Here is a 21,325-nt window from a genome sequence, read left to right as displayed (position 1 = left end):
TCTCTTCCCCAGCACCAGATCTCTGAGCACTAACATGTTCCAATGAAATCTCCACCTTACTCTGCAGTGCAGCAACCATTAGGCAGAGATTCTGTGAGGCCCCTCTTCACAACCACAGAGAGCAGCTGCAAATAAAGATCACACAGTTCATTAGCAGAAAGGTGGCAGCAGCCACTCTTCCACTGCTGGAACCCATCCCGAGACACTGGGAAACAGGTAGAGAGCCACAGCAAGGCAGCTGTGGAAGCAAACGGCAGAAATCCTCAGCAGAGGCTGAGAGCAGGACAGATTTGTCAGGGTGTCGGTGCAAGCAGCAGCACCAAGGCCCAGCCACCCTCTCCACGCTAACCTGGATGCACACGGGCCTGGGCACGGCACAGCAGGAGCCCACCCACAGCACCTCCTCCCCCTCCATCTGGCCAGCCTATTTGCAAGTTGAACATTTACACTCAGTGCCTCCATGGAGAAATGTCAAATCCAGTAGTGGCTCCAGCTGGGCAGCCGGCGGGGCTGGGGAGGAGGAAGGGGTTGTTATTGAAGCAGTTCCTTTTCAGGTGCAAGTAAGATCTCCTTATGTTCTAGAGAGCTACCAGGCTGACCTCTGGGCACCGCAAGGCAGATCTGCTCAGCTACGAGACACAGCACTGGACTTAAAGCAAACCTTAAGTAACCAGCCAGACACAATCTGCTGAATTTCTCTGAACTTTATTGGCACTTTAGGAAGAACAAGGTACGGATTTTAACAACTCCTCTGAACAGGAAAAACATGTCTTAATCAAGGTTCTCTCTGCAGATAAGCACGTGGACCCGTGAATTACTCCACAACCTTAAGGAAATGATGTTTTATTATAATCCAGTACAACAACTGGTCAAAAACCTTCAACATAATTTACAGTAACAAAAAATAAAACAAGAAAAAATAAGCCAGGCAAACATTTGATAAAGTACTTCCCTCCCCCCACCCCCAAGAGGAGTAGTTATCCAATTAAACTGGAACATGAAGAGGAAGAACAATTCACTGTATTCTAACAAATAAAAAATGTGTCTACAAATCTCACCATAATACTGAAAGCTTCTTACATTAGTTTTCTTGCAAAATATCATCTTTATTACACAGTATACATTTCCAAGGGAAGGAGGACCATAAACATACCCTCCATCCCTTGACTAATATTTTCTAATTGTGCATAGCTAGAAATATTGAAATCAAATATCATTAGATACCACTGGAATATAATACTGGTTAAAAAGAAGGCAGGGCTGAAACAACTACAAAGAGTTAGGTGGACTCACTGGCACAAGCCGTTCTATTCCTATATTGGACCATGTGGAACTAGAACGTTTAAAAAACCGTATGAACAGAAGTCATGCCAACATCATAATACATGAGAGCTCAGCAGTGTTGTGTGACCCATCAAAGCAGAAAAGGTTTACTGGTTTATATTTGAACACATATTCCAGGCACCATACGTCAGCTTGTTAAGAAATTATTAAAATGTTATATAGGCTTTTCTCCCCTCAAATGCATCAATAGTTGCCATGGACAGAGCAAAGTGCTGAGAACCAGCTTTAAAGCACCAAAACAGAAGTTTAAAAGTTGTCTGTTCCCCAGTAACGAGACTCACGCAGAGGCAATGCCAATCACCTTCAGTACAGAAATACGCAAATACGTTCTGACAAATTTAACTGCAATCTTCCATTTGTGACTTTCATAGTACTGAGGCATATTTTTCTTGGCCAATAAAAAGCTTGCCATGTCATGTGCCCCCCAAAAGCACTCTGTGTCCAGGGGCGAGAAGGAGGCTCCCACATGACACACCTGGATGTTTAAGAGCATAGCTTAGCATGTTGCTTCGAACAGAGGTTGGCTGGTATTTGTATGAATCACCACACAGACTTGTATTGCTTTCAAAAAATAAAGTAACACAGCACTGGTGAGGTTGTTTCCAGCCATCAAGGAATTCTTGAGGAAATACTGCAGTTTGTTAACACTATCATGAACATTTCTTTTTTGGCACAGTCCCCCTTTGCCCTTTTTCATACACTAGGGAGCTGAAAATGCTCCAGTTTTCAGATGTTTTCCTTCTATCATCATTACCAGTAACATCATACAAAAGGAGAATCAACAAAACTGAGCAAGTAACAAAATTTGGGATTATGCTAGGCAAGAAAATAAATCCCAGGCTAGCCTAATGACTTCCTATAGGGATAGGCTAATCCAAGGAAGGCAAAACAAAGGAGGACTTCACTTTAGGTGGAACCCATTTTTAAGATGACACTTCTGAAGGTTAACAGTTCCTTTTATGAGGGATCAAGGCAACATCCAATTCAACCCTGAGCATACATGGCTATTTCCTCCACAGAAATGGCAGGGAGGATTCTGGGTAGCTACAGCATGGACAGCTTGGATGACAGGAGGTGATGGTTATTACAATAACTGGCACAAGCAGCTCTCAGGACCAGTCTCACAACCATTTGTATCCCATTTCTAAGAGAAACCCTTCTGTTCTCAAAGCTGCAAAAGGCCAAAGCATCCTCCTGGGGAAGGAAAAGCACTTGAGCCAGGGATGTGGCAGACTGCTAGTGAGGATTAAGAAAGCAATTGGACAAGTGCCTCAGGATCCTCTCCCCTCAAATGCTGCTTGAAGCCAGGAAGACAGATGCAGTCTTGTACATGACCCAGATAAGAGAGTAGTTTTTGGTCCCCAGCTGCTGATCACTTTTTATGATTGCATCTAGTTTAAACTAAAGGTATCTGAGCTACAGTAGATCTATACACAGTCATAAGGCACCAACTATGTGCTAAAAAGGCCTCTTATGGAAAAACCTGAAATCTTGTTCACATAACTAGAAAAGTATCTGTTCAGCAAGGGAAAATACAGCTACAGGAGTTTTTAGTCTTTTACATTTCTGCCTCCCACTTCAGGTTTTCATTAGCAAAACCAAAAAGGAAGGCTGTGTACTTTAGCTATCTCTGCCTCACTGGTTACATTCAAGTCAGACAAATGATAGTGAACAAAGCCATTGACCAGAGACAAAACCTCTGGAAAGCGGGGAATTCGAGGCTTCAAACCACACTGTATTCAGTGGAAATACTCCAAAGGCCTCCTCATTATTAGGAAATTCAAAGCTCCATCATTAAGCAACAAAAGGTAACACCAGCAGGAACACCACAGAATCTGTTTGGTCTGCTTATTTTTGTAGGACAAAAGCTTTGGTCTTTTAGAAAGAAAGTCCATATTTTACTTTCAATCCTTCTTCCTAAGCTCCAGTCTCCCCTTTTTAACTACATGATTCAGACTCTGTGTTAAGTCAGAATTTCAGACCCTGGCTATTAAGCTTAATCCTGAAGCTTGCACAGGTTAGTAGGAAGGCACAGTGTCAGACTGTCAGCTCTTGACTGTATATAATGCAGTACAAGTATCTGCTGGTCTCCCCACACAACAGGAGAACACACAGCCATCTCAGTGGGCAATACCAAACCCAACACAGTGAGACTTTACCCCAAGCCAAACAACTTCAGATTTGCCCCAATGCATGTTTGCTTTCCCAAGCTACCCTAGGCAGATGCAATTACTATTTTTCTTCTGTCACTTAACTCCAGCATTTGCCCAAAACTTGATAAATAAGACCATGGTCACTCTTCTGTAGTGGTTCCAGCATAGCACGATTATGAGTGAATGATGGGAGAGGATGGGGAAGAGGGGAGAAGAGAGTGCAGGGCAGCAGGTGCAGGGGAGAGTTTACATGGACTCAAACTCGTCAATGCGCTGCTTGGTGTTACCCTGCCGAATCTGACGGAGGGTCTTGTACTTGTCTCGGCCTAGACGCATGTTCTCAGCGTGGATCATATCATTTGCCGTCTTCTTGGTTTCATCCCGAGCATTTGCCAGCTCTGAGGAAAGAGCCTTTGGAGGAGGGGAAACAGACAGCAACAAGTTAGTACATGCCAGAGACTCAAAGCTGGAGATGGAGATTTCCTGCTGATCCTCGTAAAGACTCAATATCAATAGAGACAGGAAACAGACAAGCTCCAGTGTATTCTTCTGGGCAACCTACTCTAGCAGACCTTGCTTGAGCAAAGAAGTGGGATTAGATAATCTTATGGCGGCCACTCCAACCTAAACAGATCTATGATTTTGTGGAAGTTGCTAATACTTCTCCCTAACATTTGAAGGTAGAAAACATCAGGCAATCTGTCACCCTATTTATCTTTACCTAACACAGTTAAGAACGAGTGTCTCCAATGTCTGTACTTTAAAAGAATGGCCATTTGGAGGGATCCCTGACTACAACAGGAGCATCTTGCAGAATTTGAGGAAGTACTAGTTTTCCACCAGAAAAGAAACTTGCTGTAGAAGATAAAATGCACCTCTACCCCTCTGTCTGTATGCAGCCACCACAGTACAATGCAGAATGAGCAAAGCCTGGTGCAAGTCAGGCAGCACAACTAAATGCTTGCAACTGAACACCAGAACACTGGAGTTCCTTACAAGAAGATGGTGCAGTACTGCTGTCTCTAGTGGGCTACTCCCAGGGTTTTGCAATGCAACCCAGACTCAACAGCTAGAGACAGCTTCTTGATAGAAATCAGACCAAGTTCTTCAATTCATTGCAGCCAGGGCTATGAACAGCTGTCAGATGGTTGGCAATACTCACACAAAGCATACTACATCTGACAGATGCTACTTGTTGGCACTGCTTCAAAATACTTCACTACTTTCAGTGAAATGGAAGTCAAGAGCCAGGAGACAAGATCTGCCTCTCTACTCAATGGTTAAGCAGCTATCTGGCAAGATCATTATCATCTCTCTTTCCTGCTTCTCCCCTCATTTTTAAAATAACAGTAATACCTTCCAGCTGCAATAAATATTGAGAAAAGTAGAAGCAGCACCCAGACACACACACACACACACACACACACACACACTCTGCTGCCATCTTCTTACCTTCAAGTGTTTCTGGACCCGCTCATTCTTCTCTGCTTCAGTGGTGCGCTCCTCCTCACTGCGGTCCTTGATGGTGGCCTCTGATCGTAACTCAGCACTGGCTTCTGCTGCATTCTCATCCTGCTCATCATCATGCTCATTCTCAGAGTGCATGGGTTCAGTGACATGAGGGGTGCTCATGGCAGTCTTCAACTCCTCTTTGGTCTTTTCTAGGTCCTCCTGCACCCTCTGTGCCTGCAGTAGGATATGCCACAGTGAGTCAGTCAGTATAATCCTGAGCGCCTGAGACTTCTCACAGAAGCACCATTTGGTGCTTGTTACAGAAAATCTTGCACCTCTGAAGGGGTATATTCCAAAGCTACTCAGCCACCGCCACTTGAAAAATTCTCTGCTGGGTAACACTTCAGAGATTTGAAGAATGGTTACAGTTAATAGAAAATGGGCTGCAGGCCTAATTAGTCAAAAATTGCTACATGGAGTTAGAATAAGTCACCCATTCCATGGAGAAAACCAAAGCTGCATATTTACAATAGCCTCAAGCTTGCAGGATTTGAGTCTCATGTGGAATCTAGTGCAGGAGTTTGGGTTACAACCCAGAACAAAGAGCAATTCCACAAAAAATATGCCATTTGCTCAGACTGCTTTACCTTATACTGCCACTCCTGTGCCTCGCTCTCTTTCTTCTGCCTGGCCAGCTCCAGCTGTGTGATCCTAGCTGTGAGTTCTGCCATTTCAGCAGCCTGCAGAAGAAAGGCTTTTAGTGGAAACAAAACCCAGGGTACTTGCTAAGTGAAGCATTTTGTCCAAGTCCTGAGTGAAAACACATCTTTTCAGCAAGAAGCAAGCCTTCCTGTTAACTTCAGTTCCACCAATACCTCCATGATGAAAGAGGAAAGGAAGTCAAAAAAGTTTTGCAATTAGTTGTGGTTAGGGTTTTGTTTGGTTGTTGGGTTGGTTCTTTTTCCTTCTCCCCAAAACAGAGCTACAAAACTCAGTTCTTTGAATCCAAACCACAGAAGGCAACAATTTTCTCATTATCACATACAAAAAAGGGCAAAAAGAAATACAAATCTACTGTACAAATACACTTGTATTTATGTATCTGTTCATCTACTCGAGGCTAAAAATTAAAAAACCTATGAATATAGTGCCTCACTATATTCATAGCCTGGTTTGCTTCAAAAGCTTAGATGTTTCCCCTTTCACTAGTTTCCCTACTTGATTTTTAGTTCACAAACTTACCAACTGTTCTTGGGTCTTTTGTTGATCATGGGATGCTCTCAATAGGGCCTCCTTTGCCTCTTCTGCTTCTCTACGTTCCTTAGCCAGTTTCTCTGCTTCCTCCTGAGCTCGTTTTCTCTCCTGTTCCAGCTCCAGAGCTCTGCGGGTCTGTTCTTCCAATTCTGAAAAATAGGGGAGCACATTTCAAGACAGATCAAGTAAAGAATGGCAGTAGAAGAAGAAAGTCTGTCTGGACAAAGGTTTTACTTCAGAGGGACAGGTAAATGAGGGACACAAGCAACTGTCTCCTTTCCTCTCCTTCACGTTTTACCTGGAGCTGAAGACTAAAAGTCAGGCCCACCCCCAATGGATTTGTGGGGAAGCACCCATCCCAAAATTACATACCTAAGGGCAGAGAAGAATCCAGTATTTTGCTTGGGCAACACCACACTAACTCTAGCCAAGCAATTAGATAGTACATCACCACAGCAATGGCTGGTGTGATCCCTGCTACATTTTTTGACTCCTTCCTCTACAGACATGCTGGGATAAAGCTTCCAGCCAGCACAGGAACAATGGCAAAGTACTTCCGCTGCCAAGAGAGACATCTTGGCTGTTACCCATTTCTTTAATGCAAATCTTTTTCAGCAGCTGCATATGGAGGGCTTACATTCAGCTTAAGGAGGCTAAACCAGGGCCCTACCACCAGTTAGCACACAATACTGGAGAGACAAATTACTCAGAGATGCTCACAGCTTTACTATTTGAACTGTTCTCACTCAGACTTTTCATCATCTAAGGAAACACTGAAAGACTTCCTGTTACCTTGCTGAGCTTTCTTGGTTTGCTCCTCAATTTGTTTGAGTCTCTCCATCAGCTCCTCCTTCTCACGCTCAATCTTCTCCTTCTCCTTTTCTGCCAATTCCCTCTTCTTCTTTTCATTCTCCAGCAGGGCTCTGATGGAAGGAAGTCACAATGTAATTTGAAATCAACCAGCACCCAGATTGGAGCACTTAGTAGCAAACACACAAAAAGAGCACACACAAGATATGCCCTACAGCACCCAGATAATGAGCTTTACTCCAGATGTAACCCTTTATAGAAGTGCAAATTAAAAAGCTCTGCTGGCATTCATCTCAATGACAAGCTCATAATAGCAGTGTTATAAGGGAAATCTCCACATTTCAAGGTCTGTATTAGTCCCATGAAACGGACAGACAAACCTTTAAATCCAAGAAAGTAATGGTGAGTCACATTTGTGATGAGTACCATTACTATCAACTCATTAGACCTACTGAAGCAGAAAACAACCTGCTCTATTTTCGGCTTAAGCAGATTAAGGTGCTGCCAGCCATTTATCTAGCACATGATGCTACTTCTGCAGTGATTAGTCACACCCAGGTTACTGAGAACCCTACCAACCTTTCCATCTGTTTCTGATGTTTCTCTTCCCGAGCCTGTGCCTTCATCTGCTGCACCTCAATGGTGTCTGGTTTACGTCTGCGCATGTAGAGCTCGTGGTTCCCCATGCAAAGTGCCAAGATTCGTTTGTTAATCCGTAACCGAGGGGCATAGAATACAAAGTCCTTGGGACAAGAAAAAGGCAGCATTAGACCTGTTCTTTCAGCGTAAGAAGCCCCTTGTGTATGCACTATGCTCCCAAGACCCTGAGCTTTTTAGAGATGCCAGCCAGCTTTTCTTAATAATGTCTAATTAATTGGTGGTGGCAGTTAGACACTTCTTTTTGGAATGGATTTCAACCTGACAAACACACCCAGGGCAGAAGCACCCAATGCATCATTGCAGTGTGCTAGGTTTCACTGTAACACATCCCTAGCAGCAAGCACACAGCATCTTAGCATCACCATTTCATTACAAACAGCAGCAGGGCTGGTTTTTCAGGCACACCAAGTCCCTGGCTTCTCCCACCTTCCTTCCCACTTCAATAATCTATACAGTAGCCTGGCCATCCACATCAAATGTAATGTCTTGGCTTATGCCAGAAAGGGTGTTAAATGTTACAACCAATGGATGAATAACTTTGTTCTGTTAAAAAAGGAGCAACAGCAGCAGGGAAATGCTTCCAAGCAGCAATGCAACAGGAATGACCAAAAGAACAGAAGGCATTGGCTAGCACAGGGAATTATTAGGCCTTAAAGATGAAAGCAATTACATTCAATATAAATTTGCAAGGAAAACAACGTCTAGCCTACCCTACAAAGTGACCTAAAGCTTCTGCTTTAAGTTGGATGAAAACCTGCAAAAGATCATCCCACACACTACTAAAGCCAACACATTGCAAAAGAAGCACCCACGGCTAAGAGAACTACCCCAGATGCCTAGCTGTGCTATCAGAGAATCTGAACAGTCTTGAGTGAATCAGAAACCCTAAGCAAGGAGCTACTCCCTGCCACTGACCTTAAAAGCTTAAGCTTATACTAAATTTCTACCCTCTTAGCCAGAAAAAAAATCATAATTATCACTTTACTGCCCTGAACAGGTCTCCCTGCTCACAACAGTGTTAAGGCTATTGATAAAAAAATACTGTGCAAAAAAACCCAAAAAGCCCCCCAAAAACCCACAGAAATTGTTCAGCTAAGAAGCTGAATGTTTAATAGCTTAATATGAATGTTGCTTCTTACTGGTGCTTTCTTGTCAATAGGCTTAATAACAAATTTCTTGTCATTGAATGAGATATTTCTGATCTCACTCCAAGGGAATCCAATTTTTGGTGTTAGCCTGCAGAAATGGGAAGCAAGAAGAAATAAGAGAGTGCAAAGTCATTCCAAATTCTTGACTTAGAATAAGCTCAAAATTATACCAAATCCACCCTCATATTTCAGTGCTCTTATGATAGTTGAAATCAGCAGACAAAATTAGTCATGAAGATGAAATATAAACATAAGAAGCAGTTTTTCAATCCCACTTTTTTTGGTTTTTTAAATGAAAAACAGAACTGGAGAATGCATCTATGGCAGGAAGACTAGGGATACGAGTGAAACTATCCTGGAAAGATTTGCCAATTTCTTGTATTTATTGGTCAAAAGAAGTACATTTTATGGATTATTCTAGCAATGTCAAAAACACAGCCAGGAATTATACAGAAATTGTGGAGTTTAGTCAAAGATTTGAATTCCAGGAGAGATTGATTTTGAATGACTTTATATTGTAAAGGAGTTGAAGGCAATGATGAAGAGAGAGGGGTTTTTTACCTATCATTCTGCTCATAAATGTTGAGTCCAAGAGCATCTACACCCAGCCAGAGCTCAGAGCCTTTCTTGTTCTTAATGCTGAAGTAGTTCACGCCGTACATTTCCAGATCCTGTGCAATTTTCAGGTACTCCAAGACAGCATCTTCTCTGCAGCATGTAAAAAGAAAGCAGATATTCTTCTTCGAGTCTTTAAGCCATTAGAGCAAGAAGGTGCTATCTTCCCACATGGAGAGAGCAGCAACAAGCTGGCAAAGGTTCTAAGCATCACCCTAGTAGATAATTACAAACTCTGCAAACTCAGTCTTGTTTTACTAAGAACAGCCAGCTGATGTGGACCAGCAAGTGCAGAGGCATGTGAACCTTGTTACTCAGAGCAAAATAACCTAAAGAATGCTAACTTATCCTGAAGCAAGTCACAGATTTTTGTATGCATTCATACATTACACACTAACACTACTTTAAATACAGCAGTTTCACACTGCATCAGTTACCTTATCATTCCTCGATGTTCCTCATGCCACACCTGGATCCTCTCCTCCCACTGGTCCTTGTTAAGCTTGTGCTGCTCCAAAACCCTAGAAAGAGCATACGTGGGATGTTTAAAACCAAGCACTACATACATATAGGCACACACACAATCACATCACTCTATACTAATGCTTCATAAAATACTCCATTAGCATGAGAGATCCCCACAAAAATATTTCAAGAGACACAGTTTTATTAAAAAGCTAGACAGACACACAATGGTCAGTATTCAGATTTCTAACAAATGAAAGATTTTTTTCAGTTTTTCTTCTCATTGTAGCGTATTTTGTTTTGGAGCTTCTCTCACTACTTCTGATTAGGGTTTCAGAGTAGCAATATGAAGCTTAAGGTTAAAGCCCTTAATTAATTGAATACTAATCTAAATGCTCAGAGTGGCACAAGGCTATATTTTATTCTGAGCATTGCAATCAAAACACCCCCTACACTTAAAAAATAATTTTTAAAAATCACAAATCCTTTAAGACAGAGAATGTCTAAGACTATGCAGGTTCACTTGCCTTTGTGGGAGCAGTTTATCACTAGCAAGGTAGCCAGACTTGTGCACATCTTTGTTGAAGTCTCCATACTTGGACTGGACAGCATAAGAAGCCAGAAGGACAGCTGTTTCTGGAGGACAATAAATGTCATCATTCAGAATTGCCTCCTTCACTTGGAGAAAGAAAAGGCGCTGTGTGATGTCCTGGATCAGCTCTTCTGCCACATCTTCTGGGTAGAACTTAGCCCGGAATTTGAAAAGCAGGGGGCTTTCTTTACGTACATCCTGTGCTGTTACCTGGAACAGAGTTAGCAGATTTTATAGCCTATATACCAAGTGAAGGGGAGCAGTTTACAAACAGGAAGACAAGCATGCACTGGAAAAAAAATTTCTCCTTTGCAATGCAGAAGGGGGTGGGCAAAAAACCAAGGATTTTCAATTACTTACTGCTAAAATACCTCATCACTTCTCCCCACTGGACTTACACAAGGCAGTAGTTAAGAGCAGTGGTAGCTAAGTTACTTTCCAGGTTTCTCCCCAGCCAAGATGCTCACATGAGCACCACATCAACATTTTACCAGGAAGGGCAACAGATCTGGCCAGGTAACAAACAGAGCTTGATGCAGGACCAGGTCAGATACCACAACTCCTCATACCCTGGGGAGGGAGTGTGTGGACACCACAATACCAATTCACTGATCTTGCAGTACTTGAGGTACATGGATAGGCAAGAACAGATCCCTGACAGAAGTATGGAGACTGAATTTGCCCCTGCACTCCCAGAGAAGAGAACAAGGACAAGCAAAATCTTGGAGCAAACATACCTTTTTGTTCAATTTTAGCCATGTTGAGAAACCCTTGGTGTCTTGATACTGAAGTCCAAAAAACCAGACCTCTCGCAAACCAATTGTCTTGACAACCTGAAAGAGAGATGATTAGCAAGATCCTCAGATGGACTGAATTTAGGTAGTGGTTTGGTCCAAGATACTCATTACTGTTTATCTTCTGTGAGATAAGAATTTGGAGAAATGCAAAGCGGGCACCAAACTTGAAAGAATATAAAGAAGTTTATTAACAGACCTAAAAGAAGGAAAAAAAAAAAATACCACACCTTCAGAACTCTTCTCCTCCCCCCACCTTCCTCCCTTCTCCCACTGACAATGTAAAAAGACAACCCTTAAGATGTTCAGTCTGTTTACCACTTCCATAATAACCTTGTTCAGTCCATTTAGAAAGAGGAGTCTCTCTTGCTCATGTTATGAACACATTATCACAACGAGACAGCCGCCCACTTCCAAATATTGTTCAGTCCATTTAGGAAGAGGAGTCTCTCTGCCTGCGTGTGAGTCCTTTACCCCGACTTGCAGCTTTTCCCACAACTGCTTTCAAGGGTCCACTCTTGAAGTTTTTTGGGGTACAATTTTAAGGTTGAGCCGTTCAGAAACAAAAACAGAGGCCCTTCTCCTTCCCTGGGAGCAAAGGGTCTTCATCATCTTCATCATTAGGACTATCTCTGGGAGCATTTCTAGGAACTGAGGTTTTCTCCTTTCTCATTTGGAGCAAAAGTCCTCATCTGGTCCATCTCTAGGAACTGAGGTTTTCTCCTTTCCCATTTGGAGCAAAAGTCCTCATCTGGTCCATCTCTCCCTGTCCAAACTTCTCATGAAATTACAGCTGTGTCAGCATCTGCCTATCTCAGTGCAGGTGCTTTTGCTCACGAGTTGAACACTCCACCCCCCATATCTTCATGAAATTACAACGGGATACTCTGATATATCATAGCTTCACAACAGAATTTCAGCTTTAAGCATCTCCTCTTTCTCTTCCCTCAGGTTTTCAGCTCTTCACAGCACTAAAAGGGTTAATCTCACCTAGGCCTTGCAGCTGGAATGTGGCTTATCAAAGTGGAGAGGGGAGGGAGCCGAGCCCCTCCGGCTGCACACAGCAGGGCTGTGGGGGGGTTCCACGGCTGGAACAGGGCCCATGATGGCCATGGCTTGGCCCAGCCTGGCCCAAGCAGGGCCTGGGCTGGGCCCACTGGCCCCCGCACGGAGCCCGCAGCCACCCGTCCCAGCACCGGAAATGAGAGAGCGTTTCTGCCTCAGGGTTTCTCTTCTTAAGTGTGGATCACAGAGGCAGTCACAACTTTAAGTGGCTTAAAGAATTGTCCATATTCAAACTGGCCAGCTGATAGGTTCTGTCAGATCACAGAGGAAGCTGTAAGCACCCCTTTGCAGAACATCACTTCTGGGACTATGCTTGCTAACCCATGACAATTTACCAGTGGCTGGGAACACGTTAGAGGTAAGTTCAGACAAAGATAATGCCCTGGCCACCAGCCTCTCCTGCTGCAGTGAACAGAAAGATGATATGGCATCTAAGAGGTCTTAAGTGGATGTGTGTAATATTCTTTCTTCTCCTTCAGCTCTTTAAGGCTTGTTGCTATTTATAAACAACAGATTTTTTTCAGCTACTTGTAAACCAACATGTATAGCCAAAATACAATGCAACAGCTCTGACAGGTTTGTAACTGCCAGGAATCAGGAAGACAGCTCCATTTTCAGGTACACCCCTCACTTATTATGCAAATGTACTATTCCTGGGCAAGTCATTAATCACCCTGCTAGGTTGTGCTACTTTAAGATTTGCTCCTACTCCACTGATAGCTATGGACAGGCCTTTCATACAGCTCTTTACTGAGTAGCACCATTAAGAGGAAGTGCAGTGGGTAAATCCATATGCTATCCCTTGTGCCAGGACAAAGAGCCACCACAGACATTAGCTACACCACTATGTAAGCTCTCTCTGTAGTTCCCTAGCATACCAGGCATGCTATGTAAATAAGAAGGCTTTAAAGACATGCTGTGACAAGAGACAAGAGCCTCATGGTGGGGCAGCAAGACTACTGCAGTACAGTGCCACTGTTGGTTAAAAGGAGGGGGAAGTTTCTCCAAACCCTGTTTGCTATCAAGACATCACCCTTTGTGCCCTAAAATGCCTGGGACATGCCACAGGGTGCAGCAAGTCTACACAGTGAAGTTCCCCCACATCTCTCCTGAAGACGCAGGAGTTGGTCTCATACCGGCAAACAAGGCACCTACTGGTCACCTCCATTACTGGACAAGAAAGGGGAAGGAAGAAGACATCTGTCTTAAGGTTGACGTGGTTCCTAAAGTACAACACTGTCAGCTGTTTTCACATACCATTCAACACGGGCTTGCTGAGAGCTTCCCCCTTAGAAAGGGGCTAACAGCTAGATGCAGAGACTGAGACTTGCCCTGTGAAAACCAGCTGCCCAATTGCCCAGGTCAATTGATATAATTTTGTAGTGCCCAAAGGTACACTCTGTTCCCTTCTGATGTGGTCTCTACTTTGGAAAGATACATCACCAAAGACATAGGTTCCCCACAAACACATCCCTAATTAAATTGTTTAGGGCTTGGATCAGACATTTCTTCTGGCCTTTCAAAAGCAGCATTAGGGCCTTTGTTCCTTTCAGGCAGAAAAACCAAATGCAGTTTTCAGCAGAGGCATGCAATTGGTGGCACGCACAAAGACAAAACCTACACTAGGTCATGTAGTCTATATACATCATCCCACTGGGGTTCCTGTAGTTATTCAACCTGTCCTTGCTTGAACATGAACTGGAGAGGTGGACTAGAGCCCCTGCAGATTCAGGGGAATGTAGGTCACCTGTGCATCACGCAGCAGGATGCACATGGCTAATGAGGCTTCTGGAGAAGAATCAGAGTTTGCTATGTACAGGCAGTTTTGGTCACTGCAATATAGGAAAGATATTAATCTCTAATATTAAGGTATTAGAGAGGGTCCAAAGGAGGTAAATGAAGACGAAGGGCCTTGAGGGGAAGCCCTATGAGAAGCAGCTGAAGGCACTTGGTCCATTCAGCCTGGAGAAGAGGAGACTGAGGGGGGACCTCATCACAGTCTACAACTTCCTCATGAGGGGAAGAGGAGGGGTAGACACTGATCACTTCCCTGTGGTGACCAGTGACCAAACCCAAGGGAATGGCCTGAAGTTGTCAAGGAAGGTTTAGGTTGGATACCAGGAAAAAGTCTTCACTCAGAAGGTGGTTGGGCACTGGAACTGGTTCCCCAGGGAAGTGGTCAAAGCACCAAGCTTGACAGAATTCAAGAAACATTTGGACAACACTCTCAGGCACATGGGGTGATTCTTGAGGATGGTCCTGTGCAGGGCCAGGAGTTAGACTCGATCCTTGTGGGTGCCTTCCAACTCAGCATATTCTGTGAGCCTGTGATTAGAAGCAGATGGTTCAAGGAGGGGAAGAAAGGCCGTCCTAGAGCCCAAGGACAGCTCTGTTCTTGGAAGCATTAACATATGAATGGGATAGAAGCTCCTCACTCTGCGTGGGTCTGCTTTCCTCTCTTCCACTCGACAGCAGCTTATGCCTGGGAATTCAACAGGCTGGACTGCCAGCAAGCAGCTGAAAGGCTCCACACTGTGGTCCCACACAAAAGGACTTTTATTCCACAGCAGAGGCCTGCACAGCAATAGCAGAGACAACAACAAGCTGGACAGAGAAGAGCGGAGACAGCACAGCACTCACCATCACGCTCCCAAGCTGCCACTGAACTAAGGCAGGGAGGATAGTCCTCCTCCCTCCACAGCTTTAGCAGGCTATTTATTTCCATTTAGCAAGGGAAAAAGCATGGAGAAGAAACAGCTTTCTACAGCTGCAAGGAATCTGGCTGGCAGCAGCATAATTATGTCTGGGGGTGTACAGCATTCAGAGCCCTAATGAACTGTGAGATGTTCCAAAAAGCAGACAGCTACTGGTAGTGGCTAAGGCTGGAGAAGGGCTGGCACAAAGAATGGGAGAATTAAAAGTACGGTTTAACACAGACCACGATACTTAAATGTCTAAAATCTACACTCTCATCTGGAGAGCAACATCTTTCATTCATGCCAGGGAGAGCATTAAGTCAGTCCCTGGGTCTTGTTTAGAATGCTGGATAAGGCTCAGTTTACAGTGGGCAACAGAGCAGCCTTAAAATCCAGCTGTCCCGTGGTACCTTGACTAGCTACTACAAAGCTCTTAATTAAGTACTACCTTTAGCTTAAAATTCTACTCAGTAAGCCATACTGACATAGGGAAAAAGGTGCCTTTCTGGTGACTCACTTCATCCTCTGCAGAAAGTCTAAGCACACATTAGTACGGGTTTTTTACTTAGGTTCAGAGAAGAAACAGAAGATCTTTCAGGTAACCTTTTCTCTCACTCCTTCTTACTCCACGTGTTTTAGGTCTGCATGATAATTCCTGTCCTTCCCCTCAGCACTCACCCATCTCCCTATGAACTATGTTCTTGCCATTGGGTGCTGCTCCACAGCAGAAGAGGGAGCCAGAAGCAGCCTCTTAAATGCAGATTTTAGCATCAAGATAATGATTAAAAATGGCTGTTATTCTCAGCCCAGGGAACACACGACCACACTGGCAAACAAGTACAGATCCTGATGAAAGCACTATTTACACGCGGGCAAGACCAAAACACGCAAGCAGGGGAAAAGGCATTCCACTTGGATCGAGTTCCTGCACCAAAGGCCGTATCATCTCAGGCTATAACATGGTACAAGTGCCTTGAGTGTTGCCCTAGTTAAAGATGAGGTAGGTCTCTCTCCCCTTCTATGACAGGCATGTCGAGTACATCTGAGAGAAAACTGCCAGCTAACCTTATTGCTGGAGGAGCTCTGAACTGGTGCCACACATGCAGTTTCATATGCCAGTCAAAAACTACTTAGAATGTGGTCTTCCAGGTAACTTAGTACCCAAGATAGGCTCCACCTACAGCCCAAATATTCAACTGTTCTCCCTCCATTTAACTGATGGATATACTTCTAATTTTCCCTTCCAAAGTGCTAAAATGCCAGAGTGCTAAACAACAGGATCTTCAAGTTTTTGAACTTATTGCAGTTTGCCAGTGACCTCTTTAGCAACAAGCAGTCCATTTTTGGTTGGAACTACTGCTTTTCTAAAAGTCAGAAAGTTTCCACATATTCCTGTGAAATTTGAAACACATTTTCATACCACTCAACCACAAGCCTTCATTACAGGAACAAGAGTTCTGGGGTTTGCTGGGGGAACCAGCCACTGTCCTGAGACTTGCTGCTTTCTACCATCAAACTACCTTAGTGAGTTTTCATTTCAGTGCTTTCACCCAGTGGAACAAGTGTTCCAGAGCCATTTCCTATATGTTTAAATGCTGTTAGGTAGGACCCTACCAAGGCTAAAGGTTTCTCTTACACTGACCCTCCTCACAAAGCTTAGTTTGCAGGCCATGAGACACCAACCACCTTTATTCCAAACACGGCTCAACTCAGATGTAGTTAGTCAAAATTCAAGAGGGGCTTGGTCAGCTCATGCTGTAAGCTTAAGCAAACACGAAAGAAGTCTGACAAACTGGTACTCAACAAAACCACAAAATTCACTGCAGCAGATAAGCAAGAAGGAAGCTGCTAAGCATTACCAAGGTTTCTTAGCTGCATGACTACCTTGGAGGCCATGCAGCTAGAAAAACAAGGCAAGACAAGCCAGGGCACACAAACTCAGAATCTTAGGAGATCTGGCTCTTCATGAAATCTGAAAGAACCTTAAGAATTAAAAAGAAAATGAAACAAAAATAACCCTCTCAACACACATTCCACTATCTATAAAACTTAATGCTGAACATAAAATACAGCATCAGTGACTAGGTTTAAAGTGTGCAGAGACATGCTTATTGTTGTAATTTTAACGCATAGATAAGTGCACTTTTCTCTTACAAGTTTAGTCTTGACCCCAAAAGCTCACAAAAATGAGCAAAAGCATCTTAGGAAGGTTAAACACATGTTTTTAAAGTTTGAAGTGATAGCTATTTTAGTTTCTTAGGTCACATTTTCTTTAACCCGTGACTTGTCTTCATGTCTCTCAATTGGACAGAAATCACCTCTTTAAGGAGATTGGATGCTCAATGATTCAAGCTAGAATCAATTTACCCAAAACAAGGAAGTTTGAGAGGCAAAAGACTGTAGGGACACAATTTCAAAGCCATCCACAGCAACAAGCAACTAAGAAGTTTCACCAGACAACAGATTAATCTTTTATGTGTAGAAGACGTACAATGCAAAGCACTGCTTAGGTTTACTTGCTACTCTCCAGACCAGCTGCACTTCAGTCCAATACAGAAAAGGGTCAAAGGAGGAAAACAAGTAACTATCACTGTTGCAGTGCCTGTGCTCTGCATCCCCAGGAAAGCAATATTTCAAGGTACCTGTGAAGCAATCAGGCCTGTGGGATAAGCAGCATCCCTGACACGCATAGCCCTTCCTTGAGCTCTTCTTTTAATCCATCACTGGCAGCTGAGGAATGGGAGCAAAGTTACCGTTCTTGCTAGCGAGCCAGTAAGCACTGGAGTTTAGCAACTGATGTTATGAGGTACATCAGCAGAGCTACAGAAGACAGAGAGTACAGTCCTGTCTCATTTAATCCAGGTTTTGCCCATGCACACAAGCCTAAGATATTTAAGCTAAAGCTGCACAGTTACAAGACTAGGGAATAGGAAGAGCTCTAGTACCAATCATGATGTTACTGCATATATATATCAGTTCGGGGGTATTTCTACAGCCAGCACCTTGGGGCAGAAACTACTTCCTACAAAGCAGTGAAGCATCTGCATTGTTCTGTCACTACAAAAATTCACTTTGAAATTTAACCAAGCAGGAAGGAGGAAGACAGGAACATTTCTACTTCATGCCCATTCATCTATTATTACTATGGAACTTTAGATTCAAGTGTTTTTCTCCTCATTCAGCTAAAGCCTAGCTACAAGCTTTCCAAAAGTCTTCTGAATCCTGTTCAGAGTGGGTTGGAATTGTGTGGCATAATGAATACATTTATCTACCTTTATACACACTAGGTGGTGCCTAAATGTTACTGAGTAAAGCCAGAAAATTGTACCGAGGCAGCCATGCAGCTAGAAAGCTTGGTAATGCTTAGCAGCTTCCTTCTTGCTTAACTCAGAACTGACAGTTCAAAGTGAAAGGGAACCCTAGGGCAAAAATATGCTGGATATCTTAAAATTTTTCTGTACAAGAGTCAAAAATCAGGTTTCACACCAGGAGGTCAATGTCCTGCAACAGCAAAACCATATGTCTGCTTTGTAGAGGAGCTCTCCCGTCCCTCAAAAAAGCACTGATGAAAGCAGCTCTTTTTTTAGAACCAGCATCATGCAGAAAATACTAGATTATCATCCAGTCCAGGGACACAACATGGCTTAAGGGAGCTAGAAAATAAACAGAAGTAACTTTGTTGTTGTGCACCCCATCATGGGACCCCAGAAACCTAAGGATAGAAACTGAGGCAGAGTGAACAATGACCAGCCAGAGAGCAGTCACAGTGTCAGCAGGGACAATAGCACTGGACTATCCCTTTACAGGAACCAATACACACAAACAGCTCAGTCACATGAAACATACTGGATATGTAACAGCTGACAATATATTTAAAGGTCCATCCCTTTCCTAAAGGGAGCAAGTTTAATGTCAACCAGGCCTTTTAAAAATAGCAAATGCTTAAAACTAGCTTCAGACACATTTTTTCCCCCATTTCCAACTTCACCTACAAATCCAATTTAGGTGAAGTAAACACTGCCTCAACTTAGAAACTCAGTTCTGTAACAGCATTTGTTTTCTCCCTTGGCAAAGTGTTTACTGTGGAAAAAGCAAAACATAACTTCTGTTTAGACAGGTGCTGTGTGAAACACACTGAAGGGAGGAAAACGTGCAGCTGTCCAAGAGCATGACAAAGGAGTGAAATCAATTACTAGACATGAAGAGCTGCTATACTGGAAACATGACTGGATGCTTCTCAGAGACAAACTGATGAAGCCCAAGTCTGCTACCAATGTCAGTTCGCAGCAGAAGCCGCAGATGACCTAGAGCTGACTGAAAATATCATGTGCAGATTAAAAATGTTACTGATGTGAGTAGTACCATTTCTTAGCACTTGGTGCTTTGCTTGGATAATAGCAGAAGCCAGATATTGAAAAATAATCATGGGAAGCATCCACATGAAGAACACCTCCTTCAAAAAAAAAAAAAACAAAAAAAACCCAGTTCATTTTTTGATGAACTTGAGGACATGTCACATGGGCTTCATTGTTAAACACTCTCATGAACTAACTGTGGCTGAGTTCCATGTTGCACACATGGATTCTGGACAGAACTTGGCTTTCACTTCTATCAATCCAAACCACACAGGGCTAAAATATGCAGGAGCTACTACACAGTAAGACATAGATGGCTGAGAACTACACTGCAATTCAGAACTTTTTTGAAAGCCTTTCTATTTTTCCGATTATGAAAGGTTGCTCTTTTACTAAACCTTCGAATCTCACTCCATTCCCTCCATTTCAGGGCTGGGCTGTAAAGAGCAATATATCATCTAGTGTTGAATCATCCAGCTGAGTACAAGAGAAAACAGTAGTTCGTGGTTAAAGATCTAAAAAAAATTAAAATCTAAATTATATTTGCTGTCCCCAAATGAAATAGCTGACTTCAACGGGTGAATCAGCCCTTAATTTTCTCTCTTCCTTATGATAGGTACTATGTAGAGCTAACCCCAGAATGCTTAGCTCTACTGAACCACACCCAAATCTCTGACATATCTGGTCTGGCAGTTCCTTCATCTTGTCATTAGTCCAAGATTCAATTTGCATTTCTTTGAGCTATGAACTTACTGTTCCCATTTTTCTCCAAGGAGCAAATCCATGGCCAATTACAGCAGAGAAACACAGTGGAGCCTGTCAAAGTTTCAACTGCTGCAGCTGATAATGTCTGTCATCTGCTGCTGGAGCTTTGGGCTGCACATGCCTCCCTGCTTCTGTTTGGGCCAAAGCAGGAGGAAGTTCGCCTAGCCAGTGAATGCAGGGGAAGGCTGAAGTACCCCATGCAGACAGCCCAACACAGTATGGTACATCACTGCTCTTAAGGTTTCCCTCAGGGCCTGATGGGAGTACAGAATCACTTCACCTGCACTTAAAAGTTGCAGCAGCATTTGAAACCCAGCTAAGCCTCGCCTGATTTAAAGACCAACAGCCCTCTGGAATCACTTACACACTGCTTGCAGGTAAGTCAACCTAGCTTACTAGGTCCCCCATAAGACTTTTCTTATAAACTAAGACTGAAGATATCTACTGCTTTCCAATTACCATTATTACGAGCCATAGCACCAATTCAGTCCACTAGAAGAATAGCTCCTAAAATGTTCTTGGAGATTAAAAAATGCAGTAGTTTTGGGGAAAAAAAAGTACAATTTCTTACTGTGCTGTGTTCTCTTGAAGCTATTATATACAGTGACACTCAACCTTTGAAGTCCTTTAGAAATTATTTGCTGTTGCCTCAATAGAATTACGATGTTTTTACCAACTTTATATCTTCTGCAGCTCCATCACTTACCTGATCAAAGAGTTGCTTCCCTGTGGTGTTGGGCTGGATGGCAAACTCCAGCTCAGCATCCATGGTGGTAACACGCACACTGATCTGGAAGACAGAAAAATGCATCATTACAACACATGCTCTAAGTGATGCTACCCAATAACAAGAACTAACATCTGCCCAGGACCAGGAAGCAGGTCTCAAGCCTCCAGGAACTTCACTGCTAGCAGTCACAAAGTCATCTGCTCCGCCATCATGGTACTCACAGTTTTCCTGTAGAATATAACTTTCCTATTTTGCAGTGTGTTTATCCTCTCTGGTCCTACAAATATTCACACGTACTGACACACATGAGAGCCATTTATATCTTATGAAGTTTAATTTCCAAAGTAGAGCATTCTGTTGTCTTTCACAAAAGTAGAGATGTTCCAAAACTTGGTGCACACAAGAAGCCATCCAACCCTTTTGTTTG

General features: G+C 43.2%; 1 protein-coding gene across 1 annotated transcript in view; it reads right to left on the bottom strand.

Annotated features, from left to right (window-relative positions):
* Nucleotides 1-689: 689 nt before the first annotated feature.
* MSN (moesin) overlaps nucleotides 690-21,325 on the bottom strand; it is a 43,220-nt gene continuing 22,584 nt past the window's right edge. Inside the window, exons 2-13 of the mRNA XM_039572011.1 lie at nucleotides 20,875-20,958; nucleotides 11,231-11,326; nucleotides 10,429-10,703; nucleotides 9,874-9,957; nucleotides 9,383-9,529; nucleotides 8,813-8,909; nucleotides 7,593-7,756; nucleotides 6,996-7,126; nucleotides 6,192-6,352; nucleotides 5,597-5,689; nucleotides 4,950-5,183; nucleotides 690-3,908 (exon numbers count right to left, since the gene is read on the bottom strand). Of these exons, the coding sequence (XP_039427945.1) occupies nucleotides 3,744-3,908; nucleotides 4,950-5,183; nucleotides 5,597-5,689; nucleotides 6,192-6,352; nucleotides 6,996-7,126; nucleotides 7,593-7,756; nucleotides 8,813-8,909; nucleotides 9,383-9,529; nucleotides 9,874-9,957; nucleotides 10,429-10,703; nucleotides 11,231-11,326; nucleotides 20,875-20,958 (1,731 nt within the window). The 3' untranslated portion in view covers nucleotides 690-3,743. The remainder of the gene's footprint in view (nucleotides 3,909-4,949; nucleotides 5,184-5,596; nucleotides 5,690-6,191; nucleotides 6,353-6,995; nucleotides 7,127-7,592; nucleotides 7,757-8,812; nucleotides 8,910-9,382; nucleotides 9,530-9,873; nucleotides 9,958-10,428; nucleotides 10,704-11,230; nucleotides 11,327-20,874; nucleotides 20,959-21,325) is intronic.

This window comes from Corvus cornix, chromosome 4A, assembly GCF_000738735.6.
Source record: "Corvus cornix cornix isolate S_Up_H32 chromosome 4A, ASM73873v5, whole genome shotgun sequence".
NCBI lineage: Eukaryota > Metazoa > Chordata > Aves > Passeriformes > Corvidae > Corvus > Corvus cornix.
This window is presented reverse-complemented; position numbering and strand designations above follow the sequence as displayed.